Source organism: Lissotriton helveticus, chromosome 4_1, assembly GCF_964261635.1.
Source record: "Lissotriton helveticus chromosome 4_1, aLisHel1.1, whole genome shotgun sequence".
Lineage (NCBI taxonomy): Eukaryota > Metazoa > Chordata > Amphibia > Caudata > Salamandridae > Lissotriton > Lissotriton helveticus.
The window spans coordinates 1,630,596,186-1,630,623,306 of NC_136063.1; the positions used below are offsets into that span (position 1 = coordinate 1,630,596,186).

At 45.5% G+C, this 27,121-nt stretch overlaps 1 protein-coding gene across 1 annotated transcript in view; it reads right to left on the minus strand.

Annotated features, from left to right (window-relative positions):
- Positions 1–27,121, minus strand: part of ITGA9 (integrin subunit alpha 9) — a 913,294-nt gene that overhangs the window by 671,738 nt on the left and 214,435 nt on the right. The window contains exon 15 of the mRNA XM_078688268.1: positions 19,932–20,086. Within this exon, the coding sequence (XP_078544394.1) occupies positions 19,932–20,086 (155 nt within the window). The remainder of the gene's footprint in view (positions 1–19,931; positions 20,087–27,121) is intronic.

Below are 27,121 nucleotides of genomic sequence, written 5' to 3' on the forward strand. Positions count from 1 at the left end.
TGAAACAAATAAGGTCTGTCAGAAGAGAAAGGGTTAACACGTTTACCAGGGGTTCTTTTAGCTCCTGTCCCTAAATGTAGACCACACAAGAAACCAAACACATTTCAATAATAGCCTATGGGAAAGTCTTCATGTCTTACGTCACAAACACCACACCATCCATGGATGAGTAAATCTTTACCCCAATAATCAGACTCTTCTTACCATGTAGCCTAGGTGAGTCAGGCCTTCATGTCTTTTGCCAGTACCCAAACTGTTGAAAGAAAACGTGAGGGATGCAATGCTTGCATTGATCTCAGCCACTGGTAATCAGTCGTGGCCCCATGCCAGTCAATTGTTTTTCACACACTATGCCACAGTGACCGGTCACATGCAAATCAGCACTGGTCCTACTCCTATAAGAACAGTTCAGCCTGAGCTGCGAGGCCATGTTCCCCTCGAGGGGAAACACAAGCAACCCCAGACCAGTTTTGACTTACTTATGCCTTGTCAGTGAGGTATATATTGACTCTTGTGGCACAGCAAGCACCGGACCCACATCTGGGCATACCCATTGCACTTAGGGTGTCTACTGCCATAAGAACATAGTGATGAATGGAATCCTTGAATTAATCCCAGCAACTAGCAATCATGCGGAGCTCCATGCCAGCCCATCATTTTTCATACCTTATACCACTCTAGACTAGGCCTACCAACATATGCAAATCAAGCTTGGTTTTGTTGCAGTAGGAACAGTGCAGCAGAATCTGCCAGACCAGGTCCCCCCAGGCACCAGAGCAGCTTCAGCCTACTCAGGCCTCAAACGTTCGAGCTGTATGCTTCTAGTGACACAGGATCAAGACTGATTCACATATAGGTACCATCAAGAGTGGCACAGTGGGTGAAAAATGATAGTCTGGGATGTAGCTCCGAGTGATCACCAATGGCTCAGATTAATTCAAGCACTCCTTCGATCTTCAATATTTTCCCAATAGCTGATTCACTTCTCCCCCTTTAGTAGTCAAAGTATTGAAACTGTGACCGTAAACTGGAAAAGGCAATGAGAAGGCCAGTGAATGCACAACATGGGACTAGCAGAGGAGACAGGATGGAGTGAATGATAGGAGTAAGCACATCTGCCCTGTGTTCGTAGCCAGGCTCAGAGAGGCGTTCATTTGTGATGTTAATCTTATCTTGTGTTATATCGTGTTACAAGAATATCTTTAGCACACATCTGCAATGAGAATGTCTACGTACCATTGACATACCAGTTATGTCTCAATAAACTATTTACACCTGGAGCAACGTGAGATATCTGAAAATCATATGATATTTCTACATTATATGCTCACTTTAAACGTGTATTTACTTCTTTTTAACCCCTTCCATGCTGATGACGAGCTCAGCTCGTCATCGGCGTTACCTGCCGTGTGCTGATGACGAGCTCAGCTCGTCATGTAACGCAGTAATTTTTAAAATGCCGCATACCGCGGGAAAAGCGGCCGCACGCATGCGGTTAATTGCTCTATAAGTCCATGAATCAGCACTATGCCCGCGCCTTCACCCCTTAATGAAATGCAATACTCTTTGAATTTTATGTCTTTCTACAAAAATTAATATAGGATGTTGCCTTACAGCTAGAGCGGTCAACCTCAAATCTGGGGAACTGGGTGCGAGTCTCGGCAGGGACGCTCAACATATTGTGATTCTGGGCAGATCACTTAATCGCCCTGTGCCTAGCAAAATAAATGTGTCCGTCTGTAACACAACTGGTGCTCATGAAAAGCGGAGCCGGAGGTCGCACTATATAAATCTAATAAAAAAAAAAACAGGCCTGTGCATCACTGTGACCGGGATACAGGTATAGGGAGGTGCTGACAGTAGGACAGAGCCAGTGACCCTGGAGCAAGAAATACACCGGGACCGGGAGATAGAGGCGTTGGGACAGGGACTATACCATTGTCAGGATAGGATCACACTAACAATGTGACAGAGAATACACTAACACTGAGGCAGGGAGGCACTCACCTTGGGACCAAAGAGATTATGGCCCTAGAGCAGAGACACTTGTACACTGACATTCTCTGGACAAAGTGGGACAGTGAATAATCAGACGCTAGGAGGGGGCACATACATTGTTGGGTGACGCAGGCACCGTAACTGTGGGAAACTTACACAGGGGCAGAGAGATACATACACTGGATAAAAACTGATACTGGGACAGGGAATACATTTGCACAGGCATCACACTAACTCTGGGCGAGCCAGAGACTTTTCCTGCTGGGACTTGTAGTTTTTCTTTTTCCATTATATCTAACTAGCCTAGGAAATCTATTCATACAAAGTACCAAAAGAATGCAAACCAGAGGAAAACAAGGGACTGTCAGTACATTGCAACTCTGCACTTCTAAAAATGAGTACAAATTCGCTTTGAAGGTGGCTTTTATTCCACCCTCCTTTTTTCTCGGGCAGTGAACAAAAATAGTTTCAAGCTATATTTTTTTATCTTCCTTTTTGACATCCAATTCCGGTTGCTGTGACCATAAAGAGAAGCACCCTCAAGAACAACCGTGCACCCTGCTGAATTTTAGCATGTAGCCCACCACAACAAGTTTTTAGGTTTTGCCTGGGCGTGAGCAGCGCATGCGCTGCTCTCGCCATGGCGAGGGACTTTTGGAATCAATACGGATTCCAGGCGTGCACGTGGTGCGACAGAAGATGTGCACGCGGGACTGGATGCTTTACTGGCAGCGTGATACTCTGGGGACTTTTTTTTCTCGCAGCCAGTCCCCACATGCACATCTTCTGTCCACCCTGTAAAGAGCCGTTCACGTCCCATGACGTACCTTCTCCCTGGCTTAGTGCGGTTACGGAGCATGGCCAGCATCCGGCTTGGTGCACAGGGTGAATTTCGGTCTGCTGAACAGGAAAAGTTGATATTTAACCCTTCAGGAAGCAGTGTCCATGACTGGGGCTTCTGCATACAGAGTGAGAGTTCAGGCTGAAGAGATGTTTACTGTAATTATGGCGGCTGAATCTTTTGCTAGGCTTTTCTAACTTTTATTCTTGTTTCTCTCTCTCTCCACAGTGCTTATATCCGTGTCCCACCTTTCTTTTCCTTGCGTGTTTTCCCTTTTCTGCTCTACCGTCCCCTGACTCAACCCGTTCTTCGCCCCTAACCCTCTCTTCACCCACTAACCCTCTCTTCGCTCCTCACCTCACCTTAACTAACCCTCTATTCAGTGACAGTCATTTACTGTATGGCAGGCAGCCTTCGTTGCACCCTCACACAAGCCCCATGGTATGGCCAGCGCCTTGCGGTAATGACAGCTGCACTCTCGGCGCTGCACAAAGCGTCACTACCACAGTGTGCAGTGGAAGCCACAACACTCACTAGACGTGCCTAGAGGCAGTAACCAAGTCCACTGTGCAGTGGCAGCTACTCGGTCACAGTGTGCACTACCAACTTACAAACGCACTGCAGCCAGTGACCGCTTGTCACCAAGCACTGCGCTGCTGCTGGCTTCGAGGCACCTAGGCGTGTGCACATGATGTCACTCAGTCACACTTTTCCTCCCATTTTCTGCTCAATTGTCTTCTCTTCTCCTCCATTTCAGTCTCCTCTCTCTCTATTCCTCCTGCCTCTTGTGGCCCTCCTCGGGTTCGTGTGTTTTCTCGTTCCTTTTTTTTCTTCTTCACCACAGTGGTTGTATCTGTGTCCCACCTTTTAGCAGCCCTTTATCTGTAATTATGGTGGCTGCGTCTTTCGCCAGGCTTTGCTTAACTTTTATTCTTGTTTCTCTCTCTCTCCACAGTGCTTGTATCCATGTCCCAACTTTCTGTTCCTTGCGTGTTCTCCATTTTCTGCTCTACCGTCCCCTGACTCAACTCTCTCTTCACCCACTAACCCTTTCTTCGCGCCCCTCACCTCAACTAACCCTCTCTAACTCGAGCTATCAGTGACAGTCATTTACTGTATTGCAGGCAGCCTTCGTAGCACCCTCATACAAGCCCCATGGTATGGGCAGCACCTTGCGGTAATGACAGCTGCACTCTCGGCGCTGCACAAAGTGTCCCTACCACAGTGTGCAGTGGAAGCCACAACACTCACTAGACAGTTCCTAGAGGCAGTAATCAAGTACACTGTGCAGTGGCAGCTACTCGGTCCCAGTGTGCACTACTAATTTACAAACGCACTTCAGCCATCAAGGAGACCACTAGTCACCAAGCTCTGCACTGCTGCTGGCTTGGAGGCACCTAGGCGTGTGCACATGATGTCACTCAGTCACAGTTTTCCTCTCATTTTCTGCTCAATTGTCTACTCTTCTTCTCCATTTCAGTCTCTTCTCTCTATTCCTCCTGCCTCTTGTGGCACTCCTCAGGTTTGTGTGTTTTCTCATTTTTCTTTTCTTTCTCACCACAATGGTTGTATCCGTGTCCCACCTTTTTGCTCATTCCGTGTTCTCCCTTTTCCGTTCTACCATCTCCTCACCCATCCTTTCTTTACCCCCTATCCCTCTCTTTGCCCCCCTAACCCCACCTAACTCTCTCTTCACGCAATCTACCGAGCTTCCTTTCACATAAGTCTGCCCTTCTCCTCCATCCCCAAGCTTAAGACACTAAACAGGGGGGTCCTCACTCCTCACCAAGAAGAGGCCTGTAAATAACTAACACAACAGTAGCCCCCCTACACGGCCTCCTGGCATTGCTAAACATTTATAACGTCCCAAAGGCCACTGCACTCCAACCAAAACGAATAGGTAAAAGACATCATCATTTACAAAGCCAATAGCTCTAACTCTAACAAATGCGACACCTATTGCATTGCAAAGGCTTGTTTTCTCCTGCCCTGGGAGATTCAGCCATTCTCAAGAGAAGGTGTGCCATTTCCTGCATTGGCAGAAAGACGTATAGAATGCTTGCATAAGAACTGCTGATAGCGCAACAACTGAGAGAGAAAACACGGCCCTTCTGTTCATCAATAGGCCGCTATATTTTTTTTGCTCAGTCGGCTGTTTAAGGAGCCATTCCTTAAAATAATATAATAGACTAAAACATTTCCTGTGCTGTGCATTTGATTCTCGCGCAGACATGCAGTGCTTGCAGCCAGCTGACTGGGCAAGTACCCTGGTAGTGCATGAGTACTGTGTTGTGTCATCAGCACTGTCCCTTGCGACAGAAACTGCTCCATGCAGAGAAACACATTCTGCAAAACTGCCTGAGGCACCTCTGGCGACACGAGTAAACTGAAATATAACAAGCATTGGCAAAGGCAGGCGGTGTGGCCTAATGGCTAAAGCTGCTCTACTTAGAAATAACTAACCAGGTTCGAATCCTAGCCTCGGCTCAACGTCCTGGGATTGTGCGCAAATCGCGTAAATTCCCTGTGTCTGAAAATGCATAATGTTGTCTTGTAAAGGGATGTAAAGCCCTCAGGCCAGGTTTGTGCCATAAAAACTGCAACAACAAAAAACCAACCATTTTCAATGCAATAAGCCTCCCATATGCGAGATTTTAAACTATTGGTATTGTAAATGACAAAGCCTTTTATTTATGCGTTTTTACAATCAACACACATATAAAAGGCATTGTTATTTCTAATGCCAATGGCTCTATCTCTCGCAAATGTGAGACCACTTTAATGGTGGCTGCGCCCCTTTCTTCAGAAACTGCTCGCCGTATTAAGGTTACAGTGAGCAGCGTCTAAAGAAAGGGGCACAGGGGCACGGCCAACATTAAAGTAAATGTGCGTATGGGACACTTTCCCAAAGTAAAAAAAAATTAATAAGAAAGCTTCTGTAGCGGAGCCACTAAAGTGAAAGCGGTCACATCCAATCACTGAAGTGGACAATTTTTGGGGGTCCAACTACAGCTATCCAGCACCATCTTATTAAAGGAAACTACATCTGCATGTCTATATCATAAACCATAATGACGTACCAACATCAAGTTGGCATTAAGTGACTGGTGCCTTGACAGACAACATGCCTAAAAGGCAGACTGGCGTAACTACATATTGCAATCTAAAACTGTTCTACCACCCCACTAAGATTATCCAGAGAAAAGATGTACAATTTAGATTTCATTACAAGACCGGAGGCTACCATTATGCAATGACTTTTATTTGCTGCCCCAACATGCAGCGCTTTAAAGAATGTTCATACATTATAAACATTAGAATGTTTGTGAAAAGATTATAAATATCCAGTGCACGATCTCATCCTCCTCTTTTATTTGCTGCTCCTAAAACAAAGATAAGTATACCAATCTTCATATGGTTTTTTTTTAATACTTCTCCCATGCTTTTATAAGATGACCTGTTGAATGACATAGCGTATAATATTAATATTGTTGTCATGTCAAGATTCTAAACAAACGAATGTTTTTACCCTAGTAGGAAATCGTAAACTCGCCCAATTTATGGTAGGGTCAGGTAAGTGTTTTTTTTTATTCAGCTGTACGAGTCAATGACTTGCGATAGAGCTTAGATTACGCATTCAGTAACACTTCATTTTAAACAGACAAACAATAGTATGGCAAAGTAATCAAGCCACTAGAAGCTCTACGGAAGGTGCCTTAGCCCCTTTGCAGGTCAGCCATGCCGAAGCCAAACATTTGGAGACACAAATATAGATCTTCTCATCAGTGTCGACCCCATTATTCTCAGTGCATGGTCAATTTTCCCTGCACCTAGCAAAAGGCACATAGGTCGTATCAATTTCTTGTGGGCAAAAACATAAGCTTGGTAAAAGAAGAAAAAGTGGTGTAGTGTTTTCTCTTCTTGATTACACGACACGCATAAATGCAGGTGCTATTGAGTACCACATCTAATGCAGAAACTATTGATTGGCGGTGTACTATATCTAAAGCATAAAAACAACTGTTTCGCTAAAGGCGATGATATCTTGTCTATAAAAAAAAAAGGCTCAAACAAAGGAAAATGTTTGTAATCCAAAAATCTATCGGTACAACTTCCCTGGTTAGGTTTCCTGGCCTCCTCTTCCCAAAGCAAGAGTTTCACATTTTCTTTTAGCGTAGACTTAGCTATAGTGGATGAGGACTCTGGTGTATCCCTGAGAGTGGCCATATTTATTTTAGAGAGCACATCCTTAATGTGCCTTAGCCATGGGATTTTTTGAAAAATATTTGGGCACATAAGGTCAGTGAAAGAAATTGTGTAGGGAGCCAGTTCTTCCTTTGACTACGACCTGTGCCAGTACAGCAAGGGCCGCATTTTACAAATCAAGGCAATTGGGAGTATGCCTAAGTCTATTAGATGCGGGAGGTGAGGAGTACTCTGGGGAGGTTTAGCACGGCACTTACAGATGTATTTTCTGCCAAAGAAAGGCTTTTCACTGTTTCTTGGCCCCGGAGCTCCACGCCATAAAAGGCTGAACTCTTGGCCTTAACATTATACACCTCCACAGCTGGGGAAAGTAGTCTTGTATTTGTCTTCTGAATCATCGCAAGAATCGCCCTCGACTCTTGCTGTAGCTGAGGAAACTCCTGACTATGTGTGCATGCCATGATAGTTTGCTGGTAAGTTAACCCCCCAAATAGTCAAATCCCTGCACTTGCTGTAGTAATTTTTTTTGTAGGCTCTAATTGTACAGGTTAAAATCCATAAACGTGGTGCTTTGAATGATTAGTTCCAGCCCCCTCTCTTTGCAGAAGTGTAAATCTCTGCTGATTGCCATGACTTAGGTATGGGGACACTTCTTAAGATAGAATTAGACAGAACATTTAAATAAGGGCCCTAAACGTGTGGCTCTGCAGCAAATAGGTCACCCGGAATGCCATTGGGGCTTGGAGTTTCCCAGGGACAATGGCAGCTATGGCCTCAGTGACTCACCAAGAGAAGATTCAAGAATGATTTGCTGATCCCTGGGATAGACCCAGGTAAGAGGCATCAGTTAAATATGTATCCTTAGTGGATAGGGCTTTTCAAAGTGGTCGACCCATGCTTTAGGCTGCATGAAATATTCAACATGGGTTGTAGCAGATTTACGGCCATTATCTATTAATTTCCAAAAGGATTTTGTGTCCCTAGCTCTCACTGCGGTAACAAGGTTATACCGCACATCAGACTCCCAAAGTCTTGCATTTTTTAGTTGTTATTTATACCCCATTCTTGCTTTTGTTATTATTTGATAGAGTTGCTTACAGCTGATTTAGCTAGTGTACATTGGTTGAAAACCATGGATTCTTTTCTCCGACCATGGGAGGTTCCTTATACTCTTTATGCAAGAAGGTGCCCAGCTTGTCAAAAAGATCATCATGGAGTTTTACACAATCCACTGAGTTGGTTCTTTTAGGTTCTAGTCTAATCCTATACTCAATAGACTCAGCAACCTTCTCACATAGCTGGGTCATGATAGCTGGGTCGCAGGAAACCGAGGGCCATTTGAAAGCTTGTTGTTGTTGGTGAGAGCAAATTTCCCATGCTGCCTAGACAGCAACCATTCTCCCATGGAAAAAAGAGTTTGTCAACTCATATTCACCCTACATTCAAGGTGGAAACTTGAACCTGAATCTAAAAAACTAAACACAGCTCTCATTATCCTTTCCCAACTACTACCAAGGCAACAATTTTGATCTTAATTGTACGTCTCTCTCTCAAACACCACCCACAGCCCTTCACCACCTGTTCATGTCCTTATCTACCTTATCCACTAGGCTCCCCTTCACACACCCGTCTGGCTTCTAACACTCCTATCACGTACAAGAGCGCCATGAACCCCCCCCCCCCTACACTTAACAGTTGAGTGGGGGACTCATAGAGACCAGTTTGTTTTCTGTTTGTGCCACTGCCTTCATCACACTTGAGAACAGAGGTGGCATGGGTAGTGCTCGAGGCAGCCAAGGGCAAACCAGGGTTATCAGCTGGTACCCCTAATCAATGCCCATGTCTTAACCTTTTATGTTGCCACATATTATTTTTGTATTGGTTTTGACTTCCTTCTACTTTACGTGGTGCAGTGTTCCTTATCATTGCCCACTTTCGTTTTCACTCAGGTAAGCACTGAGATTGGAGATCTGGTTTGTATCCCGTCCACTGGCGGTAAACATCTAAAATGGACCATGCCTGACCTCCTCTTAAAATAGTACAGGAAAATGTGATTACCATTTACCCCAAGAGCACCCTTGGAGATGTGTTGAGCGGTAAACAACGTTTATAACGAAAAGTTATCTCCGCGGGGGATCACAACACGGTCGTTATCACGACCGCGTTGTGATTCCGCATACCATTACTCCGCAAGTTGGAACAACGACTTGCGGAGGAGGGGGGGAGGTGTTGGATTTAAAATCCAACACCTTCCCTAGTGTCCTCATAGACTGGAGTTGGAATAGTAAATTATACTATTCCAACTTCCAGCGCATCCCCTCCGCAAGTCGTTGTTACGACTTGCAGAGTAAAGGTATGCGGAACCACAACGCGGTCGTGATAACGACCGCGTTGTGATTCCTCGTGGAGAAAAAGGCTGCGGGATTAGATCATACATTCGTGTTGAGCATCACACAGACTGACAACACCACGTAAATCCAATGTGTCAAGCGCTGCTTTCATGAAATCTTAGATGCTGCCCTCCAGCTTATAGGTGCTAAGGACTATATATGTATGTATGTATCTATGTATGTATGTATGTATGTGTATATTATTTCGATAGAGCATAGCTAGCCAAAAGGCAAAGGAGCGCTTTACAGGTCAACGATAGGGAGTGCCTAGCCGTACTTTTCCCAAGAATCTTTGTGGTGTGCCACATCATGTGCTTCCCGTGGTGGTACTGAGGCAGCCCAAGACTACATGGCCAGACAGATGTATATTCTTTTGAAAGCCAAATATGTCAAGCCCATCTTTGGTGAACATTGCACCATTAGTGTAGTGTTCAACAGTGAGCACCAATCACAGACAGAACAGCAAATAGATCCTAAACTAGTTTTCTTTTTAACATGCTTGCTGGTACAATTCTGGCTGCAAGGTTTCATAGAGCTGCGTGAACAAGCTGCAATGGGAAGCTATGTCCATGTTTGAAAAAGATTTTTCAGAAAAGAAAGCTCAAAGAAGAGCAAAACTCAGCAAAAGACTTTCATCTTTATCTAATCATAACATGCCTCCTGGCTCTGATCACCTAGCAGGCTGTTTGTCCAACTGTTAAGTGTCAAGCGGCCAGCGGAGTGTCCTTTTGTGTAAACACACTGTGCTGCACTTTCAACACCCTGGCCAAGAATTCCAAACACGAGACCCTGACTGCAGGGCTCTGGCAAGCTGCTTATCAGATCCCAAGTAATCAAAATGTCTGCCCTTCTTTTGTCCACCAAAGCATGTCGTTTTATCTCCTACATCCAGTCTGGATGAACGCAGCTGCTTTACAGGCACTCCCAATATGCATGAAACATTCACATTGACCATTCATACTCCACCCCCACACCCTAACATACTGGGAGTTCTCACCCAAGAATCCAGCCAAAAGCCAAAAGCATCACGCCCTCACTCCTGAATGATCACTGAGTAGCTTTTGCCTTTTCCTTCTGTAGATGAAGTCAGGAGCTGCTAACACCAGAACAGGGAGGTCTGGGCACGGCAAGTCATGGAGTGAAGAACAATGTGGCAGACACAATTTCCTGTTTCCAGAGGACAAGAGTCCGAGCAGCATGGCCCGCTGTGGAAGAGGTGATGTGCGCCCCTAGGGAGGAACTTTAGGAATAGTTACCCTGGATGACACGATTCAGGGCGCAGCATCTGCATTAGTAACAAAACAAGTTCCCAGTAATACTAGGATTGTTCATGGGTGTGGTACCACAGGCAGGTCCCCAGTGCCCCAAACAAAAGACATCAGGCATCTACTTTGTCTACCCCAAAGTTCTTTCTCCCTTCTGATCTGCCTGATTTTATCTGCATTCCTTTCCCCTGTTTACATTTCCTCCTATACCTTCCATTCCCCATAAGATGTGTTGTTCTTGGCTATGCAACGTGCTAAAAACTTTTGTGATGTTGTAATCTCATGTTTTATTTTACGCCTATACTTGTTAATCGGAAACTGTAACTGATGTAGTTTTTGTAATCCTGTAACTCACTGATCCTCATGTAAAGCACTCTGATACCTCCGGGTCTAGCCAGAGCTATATAAAACTCTTGCAAATAAAATAAATTAAAAAATCAGGATCTAGTAATTTATCCTATGGGCTGGAGGCATGGGGGGTGTTTCACATTTTGCTGCACGTCCACCACACAAAGAGAACTGGTGACCAGACTAAAAGGATTCGCACTCTGGGCAAGAGGTTAAACAACAGGGCTCCCGTAGATTGTCCAATTTTGCAGGTTACCAAACGACAATCTTGATGGATCAGCCACACAGTTTGAGGCCACTCCCTTCAGCACTGTTTTTCATTGAAATTTTTTGAGGGCTTTCGGATTAAGGGAGCACAAATGAAAGGTGGGAATCGTGGCACATACGGTTAACAGCGTACCTTTAGGCTCATCTTGGTCAGTTTTCCAAGACTGATCAAGAGGGCTAAGAAAGGGACGCATTTTCAAATATGAGGGTGGGAAAACGGTGACAAACACTATCTGAATAACATAATCACCTCTTTAAATAGCTGAATAGAGCCATTAACAGCTGAAAGTGTCCAGTTATCTTATGTGGAATTATTGGAATAGCACTGTCCCTTAAGTGCAGCAACATTAATAGCTTTTGATCCATTTGAGGTAGAAACAAAAGCTTTTTCATTAATACCTTCAACTTATGCAGCACGTGATTCATTAAATTCATAGAAAGCCTTGCGACTGCACAATCTCGTTTTTCCAGTGATCACGTTAACAGTTCACCCTCCATCAACAGTACACTTTCAACACAACCATTGGCACCATCAGGCCTAAAGAAAAGTTCAAAGCCACAGAGAGGGCTCACCATTCATATCTCAACAACACTTCTAATAAAATGTAATTCATATTTCACCAAACACCAATAGTATAGCTTCAGCATAAACCTGGCATCATCCGACACACATCTCCGAGCATTTACACTTCAATTGCACATGCTTATCCTCTCACCAAACTACATTTCAACCACTCAGTACTTAACCTAACTATATTAAACTCACATATGTACCACACTACATCAATGCCACAAGTTGCATCATGGCTGAACAGCCTTTCCAAGATGAGTGACAACCATACAGCTGAGCAGAACAAAATAAATGGCACAATTATTCATATACGTACTACTTTAGACGGATCCATAAGACGATCTATGTATCCATTCTCCAAAAATCGAATAATCATTTAACACACAATATATAAGCATATTCTAACTTTCCTGGATACTTCCCAGTGTAATTCACCTTGAAACATTCTGAAACACAACCAAAAACAATTTCATCATAGCATTGACTGTTCAACAAAAACCTCGGAACAGTAAAAAGTGACCAGATTCTAAAGCGTTACAGGATCATACAGGTTAATTACATGGTGTAACTGTGCTATACAAAAGCACACCACCTAACAAAAGGTGAGGAAACCTGGGGGCTCATGTTGGAGGATGTCTCACACTCAGTGGGAAGCCATTCACAAGGTATGGTATTGCATATACATCGATAATTATACACACAGGAGTAACCATCACAAGGCGATGCAGAAGATGCTACATTTAATCCCCCCACCCCCAGTGTACTGCAAAGTCATGGTGACTACACCCTGAGCATAACACATCAATATCCAGTATTAGCACTGGCAGTGCTAGTCAAGGTACCCTCCTGTTGATAGGAGGGCAGTGAACTCAGTGAACCCAAATGCAAACGTGTTTAAAGTCAGCACTATGACCAGGAAGAACTTTCTGCTGGAGTGATATAATTATTTAAATCCTACAACTGAAACGTACAAAGGTTTTGGGAGGAAGACACTGCAGGGAAAGGACAACTTTGAATGCTTTGGAAAAAAAATTGCGGCTGACAGCAGAGGGTGTGGTGGGGGTGGTGGTTATCACAGGAGGGATAACACAGGAGATCTCCCTGCTTGGAAGGAAGCATATACATAAAGTCTCAAAGCGATACTGAAAATCGCTTTAAAAACTCAAGACAGAAGTACCCAAGAAACGAGAAAAGCATAATGCAAATAGAAATACTTCACAGATGAAGTCAAACAAAAGAAAAACACATAACAACCAAACTTATTGTTAATGAAACGCACACTTTAGACCCTTCTTTCATGTTTACATGTTTTAGTGGGGGAAAACATTTTATGAAGATAATTACACAGCAGTAGAAAAAATTCACTTCAGAAAGAAATAGACACGTTTCTTCCAATTCGTAACTACGATTCAGCGCTTCAAATGCCTATTGTTAAAGAGACGCTGCTCACAGACACAAGCTCGCCACCAAGCTGTTGGCAATAAGATTTGATCAAGCCCAATAGCAAGTTCAGCATCACTGTATATTCCTAGAACATGGCCACCCACCAGAGCAGAACAGAGGAAATTAAATAAACACTTCTAAATTTAAACCATGTTGGCCGCACAATAGCCCCAAAATATGCTGAGTGCATCTTGACACGGAGGAGAATGGAAAACAAAGGCCAACAGATGCAAGACAGAACCATTACGAAAGGAAAAATACAGAGGCTGAAACCCTATGCTGTCAACAGGCACACAGAAAGTGCAATCACAAATAAATCAGTTTTGAAATGATTATGATGTTATGTTATGTTATGTTATGTTATGTTAGGGTGATTTATTATGCGCACAGATACTCCAGCCAAGGAGCGTCCCGGCGCAAAGACAAGGCAGAACATAACACAACAAAAAATAAAATCAGAACAGCTAAAACAGGAAAGTTTTTATCGCCCTCCGGAAGGTCAAAAGGTCCTCCATCAGACGGATTTCAACGGGGAGGGAGTTCCATGCTGATGCAGCCATGACCCTAAATGAACGGCCTCCCATACGACTGAGCCTAAATCTGGGGACCACTGCAAGAGCCAGACCCTGGGAACGGAGACTGCGGGTGGGGACATAAAAGGAAAGGCAGCTCGACAGAATTTCCGGGCCGATACCTCTCAGAATCTTAAAAGCAAGACATAAGATCTTAAAAAGAATGCGCTTCCTAACCGGAAGCCAATGTAAAGAGCGAAGGACACCTGCCACAGAACTGAATCTGGGCAGGCCAACAATCGCTCTCGCCGCGGCATTCTGAACCCGTTGCAAACGGGTTAGTTCGGCCTGGTTAGCCCCAGCCAGGAGAGAACTGGCATAATCCAGGCGAGAGATGACAGTAGCCTGGATCACCAGTTGCCTGGTTGGGGCATCAAAGAACTTGAGTACTGGTCTCAAGCCTCTTAGAAGTCCAAAACAACAGGCCGCAGTCTTTTGTGTGTGCCCTACAAAAGAGAGGCCGGCATCCAACCATACCCCGAGATTTTTCACCTCCGACACCGGAATCGGAGTGGGTCCCAGCTCTGAAGGCCACCATTGGTCGCCCCACAGCTCCACTCCCTTACCGACGACCATCACCTCCGTCTTTGTGGCATTAAGCTGAAGGCAGTTGCCTGTCAGCCAACTAGCCACCGCCTTCAGTCCAGACTGAAACCTGGGGGCCGCAGTTTCCACGTCCCCGCTGAGAGTAACCGCCAGCTGTGTGTCGTCGGCATATGAGACCAAGGTTAGGCCCCACTGCCTAGCGACATCAGCCAGCGGTCTCACGTAGAGATTGAACAACGTGGGACTCAGCGAGGACCCTTGCGGAACCCCCATGGCCAGCGGTTGGTAGTTGGACTTGAAGGGAGGGATGGCAACACAGAAGGAGCGGTCGTCTAAAAAGGAGCGGAACCATTGCAGCACCTGACCACCAATACCAGTCTCCTCGAGCCGGTGCAGGAGGATGCTGTGGTCCACCGTGTCAAAGGCGGCGCTAAGGTCTAACAAGATAAGCGCCGCCGTTTGACCAGCATCCAACCTTGCCCGGAGATGTTCCACCATCACAAGTAACGCGGTTTCCGTACTGTGCCCAGCACGGAATCCGTTTTGTGTGGGATCGAGGGCATTGGTTCGTACCAAATGCTCAGACAGGGCCAGATTGACGTGGGCCTCAGTAATCTTGGCTGGCCAGGGTAGCAACGAGATGGGGCGGTAACTTTCAGGCTTGGATGGGTCCAGAGTGGGCTTTTTAATAATTGGGGACACCACGGCTTGTTTCCACTTGGCTGGAACTACTCCCGTTTCCAAGGACAGATTGACAAGGGAGCATATAGCTGAACGCCCCATAAAAGCCTGATCCCGAAAGAGAGCAGGCCTTACCGGATCGGATGGAGATCCGGATTTAACTTGCAATGCAAGTTTGTCAAAGCCGTCCGAGGTGAGGGGGGGGAAAACAAGCAGAGTAGTCTGATGGTGAGCCCCATTGGTACTTTCCTCACTGTGCCCTGTAACAGGGAATGTCCGATAAATAGCTTGCACCTTCCCTAAAAAGTAGGATGCAAGGGATTCACAGTGGGAAAGAGAGCTTTCGGTCGTAGAGGTGATCCGCTTCGTCGTAAGATCTTTAACGGCCTTAAAGATGGCTTTCGACGGATTAGAACTGTTCCGGAATTCAGCGGCGTAGAAAGCCGCACGGGCTCGGCAAATAGCTCGATGGTAGAGCTTGACAGACCTGGAGTATGCGGCTTTTAGGTCAGCCCCATAGGTCTTCCTCCAGGCCCTCTCAGCCCGTCTACAGGCACCCTTTAAGGCCCGAAGGGCGCCATCGTACCAGGGGCTCGACTCTCTAGAATTGATTTTAGTGGATACAATAGGTATCAGAGAGTCCAAGGCCCTGGTGATCCAAGAACAGAAGAGGTCATACCCCTTTTCTACATCCGTCAAAGGGCCGAGCGGCTCCTCTAATAGAAGACGATGAAAGTCTTCTAACCGAAGCTTTTTCCAAGCCCTCTTCTGAACCCATCTAGCCGAGGAGATGGAAGGGGTGGCAGAGACAGGGCATAGAATGGATACCAAAAAGTGGTCTGTCCACTCCACCGGTGAAACAGAGATAATTTGAATCCCCGGCAGATTAGTGAACAAGGGATCCAGAATATGCCCCCCTGAATGGGTAGGCTGGGAAACCATCTGAGGGAGTTGAAAGGCCTCCAAGTCAGAGGAGATGGAACGTACCGTCAAGCCAGAGAGGGTGTCGAAATGCAGATTTAAATCTCCCATGATAGAAAAGTTGGCACAGTCTGCAACCAGAGGGCCAACTATATCAGGGAAAGCTTTCCTAAACACCACATCACTGCCGGGTGGACGATAGACGACCATACCGGACAGGGTAAACTCAGGGCTGACAGAGACCTTGAACAAGGCACTTTCACACCCAGAGATGCTTAGGGCAGTCCAGACACAAGGATAGATGGATTTTACCACTAGGGCTACACCGCCACCCCTACACCGCCTATTCAAGGTGTACATCGAATAGCCGGGTGGGCAAGCTAGATTAGTAATAGCGGTGTCGGCATCCTGTAGCCACGTTTCAGTCATGGCAAATATGTCTGGAACTTCCTCCTCCATGAGGTCATAGATGTTCTGGTAGTGTTTCAACGCCGACCTCACATTCAGGTTCAAAATCTTCAGGGTAGAAGGAATATCGGAAGTACGGCAAGTCTCCGAGGACAAAGTCCCTGAGAGAGAACACGGAGAGTCAAGAGCCCACCCATTACAGGGGCAATGGTATGGACCACGCAATGGGTGTACCGGTGGAAGGGTACAACAGCGGCTTACCTGACCAATGGCCAACAGGCAGTCCCGTGTGTACGTCCGCATGATGGACCCAAGGCGGAGTAATAGTTAAATAGTCGATAGCCAGAGCCAGCCACGTCCAGCACGTCCTGTCGCGGACGGGCGCAGACGGGCAGGACTCTGGCACGACTCCGGCCACGCGAGGACACGCCCGCTACGCGATCCCGCTACGCTAGAGGAGGAGCATTAAGTAGGCGTCCTGTCTCCGCGCATGCGCAGTCACGCGCTGGTCAGAGTACCTCCCCTTGCCCAGGCCAAGATGGCGACCACCCGGGAACCAAGCCCGCCAAACGGCGGTGGGGGCACGAATTAAAATGCAGGTGAGTGGGTTTTTAAAAAAACGGAAACACCCCGAGGCCAATGCCCTCGCAACACAAGTCTAAATTAAAATGATACACGAGCGCGCGAGCCGCTCTATACCGCTGTGCGCTCCGCTGCCTTGTCTAACAATAGTTGACAGGACTCGCCTTAAGTAGGCGTCCTGTCTCCGCGCATGCGCAGTCACGCGCTGGTCAGAGTACCTCCCCTTGCCCAGGCCAAGATGGCGACCACCCGGGAACCAAGCCCGCCAAACGGCGGTGGGGGCACGAATTAAAATGCAGGTGAGTGGGTTTTTAAAAAAACGGAAACACCCCGAGGCCAATGCCCTCGCAACACAAGTCTAAATTAAAATGATACACGAGCGCGCGAGCCGCTCTATACCGCTGTGCGCTCCGCTGCCTTGTCTAACAATAGTTGACAGGACTCGCCTTAAGTAGGCGTCCTGTCTCCGCGCATGCGCAGTCACGCGCTGGTCAGAGTACCTCCCCTTGCCCAGGCCAAGATGGCGACCACCCGGGAACCAAGCCCGCCAAACGGCGGTGGGGGTACGAATTAAAATGCAGGTGAGTGGGTTTTTAAAAAAACGGAAACACCCCGAGGCCAATGCCCTCGCAACACAAGTCTAAATTAAAATGATACACGAGCGCGCGAGCCGCTCTATACCGCTGTGCGCTCCGCTGCCTTGTCTAACAATAGTTGACAGGACTCGCCTTAAGTAGGCGTCCTGTCTCCGCGCATGCGCAGTCACGCGCTGGTCAGAGTACCTCCCCTTGCCCAGGCCAAGATGGCGACCACCCGGGAACCAAGCCCGCCAAACGGCGGTGGGGGCACGAATTAAAATGCAGGTGAGTGGGTTTTTAAAAAAACGGAAACACCCCGAGGCCAATGCCCTCGCAACACAAGTCTAAATTAAAATGATACACGAGCGCGCGAGCCGCTCTATACCGCTGTGCGCTCCGCTGCCTTGTGTAGTAAATACATTCATAAATATCATATGAAATCCATCCTATGCATGTTTGTGTTGAGGTTCACAATAGTTCTCATAGCTCAATCACCAGGCACAACCCTTGTGCCTGCAAACCAATTCACCGACTGGCCCATTGAAAACCAATTAAAACGCAGCTGGAAAGATACTATAATATGTCTGCGAATGCAACCGCTGCACTCTCATGATCTCATAGACAGGGACACTGGAATTATGACTTTGCTGCACTTGCCACATAAACCATCCTCTGTTGTATAATATGCAGCTCAAACAGACCAAAAGTTTTTTAAAAAGCGTCGACACATATTGCCGTGCAGTGTAAGGTCCTTCACTAAGGTTCACTGGTCACCTTTCTGTTGCATAGTCCGGCAGTTGGGTGTCAAACTGGTACTAGTGAGGTGAAACATTTGTCCAGATAGTGTAAACATGTGTGAAAATGACAGATTAATGAGGTAATGCTATCCCAAAATGTGATGCATTATTCTGCAAATTTTTGCTTTTCTTGCCGCATAATTTAGATAACATTGCAGCATAATGTGGTCTTACCCTATTGCACAATTCCAGTAGCCCTGCCCATTGGTCAGCGATACACTTGCTACACGGACTATATCACGTATGTCCCTTCCAACCAAGGTCAAGAGCTTCCTACTAGTCTGTGTAAGTGCTGCAGTTGCATTTGCACGTTGAAAACATTTCACATCTAGCTTCTTGCATATCTAGTTGTGGGTCGTGGGTCAGGGCCCACATCCTTTTTCGGTCTGTGGCTACCCAGCTCACCTCTAGAAAAGCAGAAATTGAAGTATCAACACACACCACAAACCTATAACATAGTCCTCGGTTATTAGGCTCTGGTAGAAATGCTTTATATGATAGCAAGCCAGCCGCAGATACAGTTCCCTTTTTCGAAAGCCGCAATTCCGCAGCCACTATTTTCCATAAGAACGCAATCTGACTTTTGGCTTAAAAAATAGGTCTTATGCAAAAATGGAAGAAGTGGACAAATGCGTCTTGTTGAACAATGTAAGAAAATGTCCTTCAAAATAAATTGACATTTAAAACGGGCAGACCCCAGAGTTTTGAGTCATCTCAGATGAGGAAACACATTGTGTATTGGTATTTATTAATGTGTCGTGTTAACTTAAATTGGTTCACCTTCTTATTCAATTATTTGATCCCTGCCGAATCAGCGTCACTTACGGTGTACGCTTACACCCTGAGCTTCATCATCGTAAATAAGGTGGATGGTGCACCATGATGTAAAGGGGTTTCCCACACAGCATATTTACCACCACTTAGTAACTGAGGTCGCTGTGCAGGCAATCTGCATAGTGAAAAGTTATATCAACAAACCACGAACCAACTCATGGGCACAGAAACACAAACGGAAATACAACCACAGTTGCAACATAGGAGGATCCGGCAGCCTTTAAGCCCCTATTGATTACCAGCACCACGTGGCACTTATGGATGACATATTTGCTTGTCTACCATGCAATACATTCAAAACAACACTGGCAGAGAAAGAGAGATATAACGTAAGCAACTCTTCAGTCGTCATAAGACAGTCCCCCACACCCATTTCAGAAGCCATGACAAATGAGCAACATTATATTAAACAGCAATGCACCCCAGTTTGCACTGAACAATGCTGCATTCCAGAAGTGGGAAATACACAACATACACTGGTAAAATCAGTCAAACGAGCTCAGAGCTGATGAATGTGTGCACAATTTACATGTGCAAGCTGAAAATGTAGTGAACCAAAAGCTCCATGCCTGTACTAACTGTGCTCCTCTTTTTAGGGAAAAGGAACTGCGCGGGACCGTCGCATGCATATGTTGTGAGATGGAAATCATCATAGCTTGTGGGATGAGAAGACATCACCGTACCTTCACATTTGCAAGGTAGTGCTCGCACTTCTCCTCCTTGTAGGAGAGCTGGAGTTTGCCTTGGCCCGCCATTTCTCCAGTTGCGGCAAAGTATATCCTGGACGGCAGCCCCTTCTCCCTCTGGGCTATATCAGCTGTGAGGTTGTAAAGCAAACCTGCAACAGACAAAAGACCAGTCAATGTCAACGCCACACTCACCACCACCCTTATGTTTGTAAGACCATACATGAACACATTCCTTTTAACACTACATGTCTACGAGGCAGAGTACAGAATTATCATTGGCTAATAACACCGGCTGGGATGTCAAGGAACATACTGCATTGGAAATCCAAATTCCAGATTGGTGCATGTCTATTGGCAAACACACAAGTGTTCATGATGGGATGGTATAGCGTAGGTTGTGATACCTTCAATGGATGAACACAAAAAGCAGGCAGCTGGTATAGTGCTTTCGATTTTTAAACCAGAAAGGTTCCTTATTCAGATATTATCAGTAGTAAGTGAACACAAGATGATTGTGATGAAGAGTAGCTGGCACCAGGCGCAGCCCGTTCAGGTAAGAAGGAAATACCTTCAAACATCAAATTGTTTATGTATAAAAAAATGTGTCAGACACAATTGAGGTGTGGTGCCGTTCCAAGATGTGCCAGCCACGCGCAGCCTGTGCAGGTAAGAGCTGTTGGGCAGGAGGCGCAGGATGGGGGGAGATTTGACACACGTCGACGAGGCTAACTTAAATTAAAAAAAAAACATCTCAAACCCACCCCCCTACCCCCACTTTCCTCCCACCCTCACCCCACCCCACCGCTCTTACCTGCACAGGCCATGCCTGGCTGGCACATCTTCGAACGATACCACGCCTAAATTGTGTCCAACACATTTTTTTATACATGAACTATTTGATGTCTTAGGTATTTTGGGTACATGATATTCTCTTTTCGACCACCTATTCTGAAACATTTTTCTGTTTGAATTGCATGCCTGAGCTTTGTGAAACTTTAGTACCAGAGGAAACTAGCACGTACCCTGAAAACAGGAAACCCTTATTACAAAGGACACCTTCACTGAGGCAATGCACCTCTTGGCGAAAAGGCTCAGAGATTGATGTCTGATAGCTCTACACACTGTATGACTCATTGCTCTTCTAAAGCTTAGAAATCCACCATGACAATGTGTCCGCAGCACAAACAATGCAGAGTGGCTCAACAGAGCGTCGCCATATAGCTGATAGAAAGCCCTCCTGCACTGTTGTCTGGCTCCGGCTTATTCGACTCTACCTGTCAGGAGGAGGTACAGCCGAATGAACCAAAAATATTCATGTTCTATAAGGTGAAAACAACATACAAAAAGTAAACCTTGCCTATCGGATGTAGGATGTAGCGAAAAACACCATAATAAAGATGGGCTCTGCAAATAGTACTTCTAGGGAATTTAGCACCCAACATGTATGTATTTTTACTGTAGCTCGAATACTTGTTGCACGATCCAAACTTTTTCAATGGCAGTTTTCCAAAGAATGAATGCAAGAATTGTGGACATGTGTGTTCTCAGATGCAGTGTGAGTGATGTGTGGTGCACTCCCAGCAGATACACATTCATCACTCCCTCCCACAACACTCACACTGCACTCACACTGCATCCCGCCAAATCTCATAGGAGTCTTTTTACTCTTCTCGTCATTCATCTCGTTACACTTTCCATGCGCCTCTTGTTCATGCCGCTCAGAAGGACCAGCATGTGCAACAGGAGCAATAACTAGACAATTGGATGACCGAGGGTCGAGCAACTAGAGTTACAAGGAATCTACAGGTACACTGTCATTGCATCATGGTGGCTTCATGTAGACAAACCAACATGTCAGAGTCAAACTAAACTCGGCAAATGATGGTATTTACAGACTACAAGATCTGAAGATTGCAAAAAGAAAGAATTCGGTCCTAAAGAAAAACGCTGCTTGCATTGTAAAAGTGTGCAGATTACATTCTTAAATAAAATAAAAAACATGACTGGAGCTCCACTCCAACTACTACAGCGAATAACTGTTACCTTTTGGCACAAACCTATTAAAGATGACGTTAAATAGTCCCTAAAAAGGCTTCATGAGGTGACTGGATCAGTGAACAGATACTGGGCATGAAACTATAGTAGGTAGTAAGAAGACATAAATTGCCTTCTCAGCTCATTCTTTATTTAAATTTAAAACAGCATGTTTGAACATCTATGAGATTTGGGGAAGTTGAGTGTCATGTTTAATGGTAATGATGTCATCTTCCAGGAAAGGCGGAATCCGCTGCCTGGTTTCCCACGCTTGTGTCGCACACCGCCACACTGGTTGTTTGGTCATGTGTGGATTCCTCTCGGTCGCTCATGCTTCCTGTTTCACAGTCAGCTGGACTCCCAGCAGTCACCAGCACCTGGAGTCCATCTTTGAAAATTGTTTCCCACGAGCAGTAAATCAAGTAGAGAGTGTGGAAAACATAGGCCTGACGTGAAGAGCGATCTATCCTCGTTGCGTTGAGTAACTTCTATTGATGGACAGGGACGACATCTGTGCCGTATGCATGTTAATGACGACCATGAGATCTTCATTTCACATGATTACTGGAAGGCTCAATGACCAGAAGGGTTCATCGGCATGAATTTAGTCCTTTGTTCTTCAGTTGGGACTTGTGCAGCACTGTTATAATGGAGAGTGCTGAGAAGTACAACATAAAATATATTCCAGGATAAAATAGCAGTGAGCCAATGGGGGAATGCAAGGCTGCAGAAGGTAGTTCCTTTCAATGTTTTTGGTTGATTGATTTTTGCGTTTTTATGTTATGTGAACATGGCCCATGGGCATTAGAGCACTTTACAAGAGAAATATGGATGCATTAAAAGGGAAGAATCGTCAAGGATAAATGGATAAGCAAACAAAGCAGGGAAGTCAGATCAGTTCAACAAGAAATTAGGCAATGGATCTAAGAGAGGGAAGGAGATGGAGTCAATACAGCCCTAACCAAAGTGTCTTTCAAGTGGATGAAGGTTTAAAGGGTGAGCCAAAGCATTTTTCAAACAGGAGGATATTGAATTCATGTTTGTAAGTGGCAGGACAAAGGGTTGTACGAACGGATAGTGGGAGAGAATTGCAGCTCTTTGTTGCACTTCACGAGAAAGCCTCTTTCATATAATGTTTGTGCTTGAATGTGGGAGGCTCAAGGAGAAAGGGATTCCGAGTTCCTGGATCTCTGTTGGGCTCCAGAGATTTTTAGATTTTCAGTCAGACAGGAGAAAGAGGGCTACTTAGAGGCTTTGCAAGCGATACGGGTGGTCATAAATTGAGCTATGGCTTCCATGGGGAGTCTTTTAAGTGTTAGTGAGATAGTGATGATGTGGTCACATTTCTTATGGCCTGTGACAAATCATGGTGCTGCATGCACAATTGCTCTGAAGGGGCCAAACCTGATACTTGTTATTTCAGAGAGTAGTGAGTTCCTAGAATCCACTCTTGAAAAGGAAAGGTGCCCGAGCTGCAGACTCTGGATGAACTGCCTGATACCCAAAAGAAGTCTCAGGTGGTGATAGGCACTTTGGCAGAGATTTGCTTCTAGAGGTTAAGCCAGGTACCTTCATTTGTGATTGTAATATATAAATAGCTTAAATAAGAGAGTCGCAGGTTTTTCAGACCAAAATTGCTTTGGTTTGTATGTTTAGTATTACAGAACGAGACGCACCTCAGGTAATTGAGTCCTATTTGCACCTGGCACAAGTTACGCAACATGTGCAAGTATACAAATGCAAACGAAGATGGAGGAGAAGTTCAGCCATGCATGTTTTAAAGATAGTTTGATGCCACAGAGGGGCCAAGCGATCTTGAAAGTGTGCTAGGTTGCACTGCTTGCTCCGGAGGTCCATATTGACCCCACTTGGGTAATAGGGAAGGGGTCAACGCAGGTCCCTATCCAATGAAACATTAACAAGGCTGAAAACCAGCGCCCGTAGCACTTAACAGGACCTGGAGCCACCTGCTCTCAGAAGGCGTGTGTAAAGATGCTCCAGACAGCAGTCTAGCGCACCATCATGGAGCTACGATAAGACTACTGGAGGCGTGGTGGTGAGGGATATCAAACTGTAGGGATTATGCAGCTGATAACTATGAAGCACATGTAATCCAACACACACTGCAAGTCCACACATTCATGTGTATGATGTGCGTGCACATGCAAATATTCAAAGCTAGTTTACATATTTCAGACTGGTAAGTCAACAGGGGTGGCAAAGTTGGATCGCGATCCCAGTCTTCTGCACAAGCCTTTGATTACGGGTTGTGTTTTTTATTTTATTTTAGTGCTGGTCCAACATGGCGTCCAGCTTCTCTTCTCACCGCCCTTCGCGCTATCAAGAAAGATCTGAACCCTGTTTCACAGAGAGCTAGAGACCAGGCTGCAGATCCCCTGCTCAGACAGAGCTAGAGCTATTAATAGAATGCTCAGGGCTGCCAGACATCAAAATGCTTGGAAAGTCAACAGACCTGGCTCTTTCCAAAAACTTTAAGAAGAAGAATTTTGGAGGCGAGTATAAATAGCAGCCATGCTGTGCACGGCTCTGTGATTGGGCATTGTAGGGCAGTCTATTTATATTCGAAGCTACCTTTCCTAAGACCATTAGGTTTGTGCCCGAGAAAAAGAATATATACAGAACCCAAGAAAAAGACAAACATTTGGAATGTCTAACCTAACATGTCACTGTGATTAATAGCAGTGCGGAGTTCATTGTTTTCTAAGGGAGGGTACAGATGTCTCCCTGACTCAGTTCACTATAACAAATGGAAGTGTTTGGGATAATACCTAAGTCGAGGTAAACATTGTGTCTGCTGTGGGATTCTGGGTGACAAAGACCATGTCCCACTGGTTCAAATATAGTTCCACGCTATATTAATGCATTTTTAACAGGGAGTGGAGCAGGACGTTTTGCAAAGGGTTTTAAAGAATAAAGATATGCCAAGCGGAAAAAAATAGCACATTTATATTATTTTATCTATTAAGCACTTTACTGCATTGTGTGCTATTACGTAATGGGCAATGAAGCAAAATTATTTTGCCTAAACCTTACTCGCATATTTCACTTTTGAAAAGGAAAGCAAGGTGAGTTTGCTCTGTTCACAACACAAGAAGCAAAAAGGTGCCAATTTTTTGGACCTCAGGACTGTGGATCACATTTACAAACATTTTGCGCTGGGTTGGCAACCAAAAGGTGACACTAACATGCACAAAATGTTTTTGGTGGGTTTACTTTTGGGTGCAAAACTAGTTTTCAGCTGGAAAACTGCCTCAACGTAAAAACAAGGTGGCATTCCATGGGAGGTACATGGGTGTTGCTACTCAACCACCCATGGTTTTTGACACAAAACTCTATTAAGTAACAATAATAGACATGGTTTAGCACCAAAAAATAATGCCACTATGAAGCAGGTGTTTAAAAGGAGAAATGCATGTATTTCTCCTGACTTTTCTCACTTTGCGTGTGTGTTGCACTGCACAACACACATTAGAAGTGGGTAAAGTTTCAAAGTAAGTCGAAGAATAGTATTTTGAGAAAAAACCTGATTGTGTTGCCAGTAATCTTCGAGTGGAACACCGGACAATTTTCAGAGATATATCAGATTTTCAGTATAACAACATGTAAAAGATTTAATGCATCAAATCAGTGTTGGCATCATGCCAGAACATGCAGGACCTATGTCCTCTCACTGCAAAAACACTTGAAGCTAAAGCTATTGACACAACATTGTCCACAGTACTGTCCCAGTGGCTAACAACCGACATGGGGCACACAGTGATCACTACTCTCCTCCCCAGCTAGCCCATATGCCCACCCGCTGCATGTGCAAGAACTGTGCCAGCAAACAGCATGCGTCAACAGTTCTTGCACATTCTGTATGCCAGTACAGCCTAGGGATGAAAACACAGCCACTCCTTTGAGCACAGTGTCAATGCACTGAGTCTGCCCTTTCCTTTCTGCCAATCTGTGACAGTGAGACTAAGTCCACTTCTGATACTGCCTTGCGGGCAGTGGAGGCTGGCATGTCCCGAGGGTAGTAGAATGAGTGGGATATTAAAAAAAAATTAAAACAACTTACCTGTGAGCACGACAGGACGTCCTCCTCCTCGATGGTCTTCTCTCCTCGAGGCAGGCTCCAAACTCCCTTCACCAATCCTAGCGCTGCTCTCACCAGCATGACACCAATGGTAGGGTTGGTGAGAGCGGCCTCACTCGGTGCTCCACAGGGCTCTGAAGGCTTTGGCTTTCTCTAACCTAGCTGTCTTAAGACAGCTGGGTTAGAGAAGTTTAAAGTATGCATGTGTTGCTGGCTGTCACAAGACGGCCAGCCAAAAAGACATGCGCACTTTAAACTGAAAGTGCCCTGCTCTCTCTGCCGCTGTCATTTATCAGCAGCCCCGCCCCCACCCTGATGCTCTGTTTAGGACAGGGTGAAGAAAAATAAAATGGCAATGAATTAACTTCATTACCATTTTATTTTTTCTCTCTGGGGCGTTTAAGTGGAGCGACACTCCATTGCTCAAACGGAGGAGCCGCACCTGCTTGCGGGGACTCTTCCCTTACACAGGGGCCACGAGACTGGTGAAGCAGTCTCCAGCACCCAGACCTTTGTCATGGAGAAATAATAATATATATAATGTGGTCGTCTCCGCAGTTACCTACAGTGTGGCCATCTTTGAGCCTTCGCTGCCCAGTACAGTAACTGAGTCCTGAAGTGGTTGGGAGAGCGGGTGTCAGGGTGTTGATCATTTTGGTTGCATTCCATCAAGGTATCTGGAGTGCGTGTCAAATGAGAGCTGGGGAGGCGGGTCCCCTCTGTTTCTACATTCTGCTGTTTTATTAAACCAATGGCAATTAAGAACAAATGCGATTTAGTTTTAAAAAGAGCCTATTTACAAAACAGGTCGCATGATATCGATGACATGTAGTGTTTAAATATTTGTCATATTTGTGCATGATCATGGCAGGGGTTTAAATGGAAGATTAATGATATCACTTAGTCACTAAATATCCGCTTGATGCAGAAAGGTACTTGTACAGTGTAGCATGTGTGCAGAGAAGTGCTGCAACTTTCCCAAGGAGCTAAAGAAAGTTATTTCTTAGTCCCACTAAAAGTATGTGAGTCCTGAGCCAGGTGCCCCTGCTGA